At 41.7% G+C, this 1119-nt stretch overlaps 1 protein-coding gene across 1 annotated transcript in view; it reads left to right on the top strand.

The window, feature by feature from the left end:
- Window positions 1-102: 102 nt before the first annotated feature.
- The window catches only part of LOC109590410 (breast cancer type 2 susceptibility protein homolog), a gene marked incomplete at its 5' end in the record, with an annotated part of 5001 nt that continues 3984 nt past the window's right edge, over window positions 103-1119 (top strand). The window contains 4 exons of the mRNA XM_020006336.1: window positions 103-504; window positions 551-607; window positions 662-755; window positions 804-902. Of these exons, the coding sequence (XP_019861895.1) occupies window positions 103-504; window positions 551-607; window positions 662-755; window positions 804-902 (652 nt within the window). The remainder of the gene's footprint in view (window positions 505-550; window positions 608-661; window positions 756-803; window positions 903-1119) is intronic.

Below are 1119 nucleotides of genomic sequence, written 5' to 3'. Positions count from 1 at the left end.
TTGGTTTCACTACTGCCAGTAGTAAAGGTGTGGCTATATCAGAAAAATCACTTGAAGCTGTGAGAGGAATTTTTGCAGATGATGAAAATACATCTGCAATAGCCCCGCCCACTAATAGATTAGGTTTTACGACAGGGAGTGGAAAGGAAGTGAGTGTTAGTGATGAGTCTTTGAGAACTATTAGGAGACTCTTCTCAGATGAGGTTCCTTCAGAACCTCCGCCCACTCATGTGATTGGTTTTTCTACTGCTAGTGGTAAGGGAGTGAGTGTTTCTACAGAATCATTAGAAGCAGTTAAGAGCATGTTTAGTGATCATGATGATGATAAAGTAGTATCGATTTCTGAAAGATCTCGTCCTTCATCAGAAGCTGCTACTTCAATGACTCCATCAATTTCAAGAACTAGTGATACTTGTGATAATGATAGTACTGATGTTCTTATGACGCCTAATTTAGGATTGAAAACCACACCTTTTGCCCCACCTACTAAAGTACCAGAAAGAAGTAAGCCAATTAAATTATTAATTTTAATTTTTAATAATGTGAAAAGGTGATTCATTGAGAAAACAAGCTACTAGTAGAAGAGGTCGTGTTTCCAGGCCTGAGAGTGCGTGCAGCAGTATTATTGTGTTACTATTTTTAGTATCACGATCTATTTTAGGTTTATTGTGTGACAGAAGTAATACAATCAAAGCTAAACGAGCAATATGTCAAGATCCAAAGACCACACCTATTGCCACACCTTCCCACATCAAGTATTTTATTATTAAAAATATTTTGAGTTTTTGTTACTTTATGTGCAGGTTTCAAAAAGAGACTCCTAACTCAATGTCCTCCAAATACCGACGTCCTAAAAGAATCAATCCCGTTTGGGAAGGTGACCTTTCTAGCGACCTCAAGAGGTCACAGCCGGCCACTCCCCCTCCCTCCTCCCCCATCACCCCCAGTCAATTATCATCCTTTACTAATCTCAGCCCCCTTAGCCCCGGGACGCTCAACAGTAGTCGACTCAATATCAATGACTCTCTATGTAACGCCCCTCCCCCACCTGTCCTCCCTCGGTCTCCTGGTCAGGTGGTCCAGGGACAAGAGGGGACCATAACAAGGGCAAGGGGACGT

Source organism: Amphimedon queenslandica, unplaced genomic scaffold (genome assembly GCF_000090795.2).
Source record: "Amphimedon queenslandica unplaced genomic scaffold, v1.1 AMPQUscaffold_10061, whole genome shotgun sequence".
Classification (NCBI taxonomy): Eukaryota; Metazoa; Porifera; class Demospongiae; order Haplosclerida; family Niphatidae; genus Amphimedon; species Amphimedon queenslandica.
This window is presented reverse-complemented; position numbering and strand designations above follow the sequence as displayed.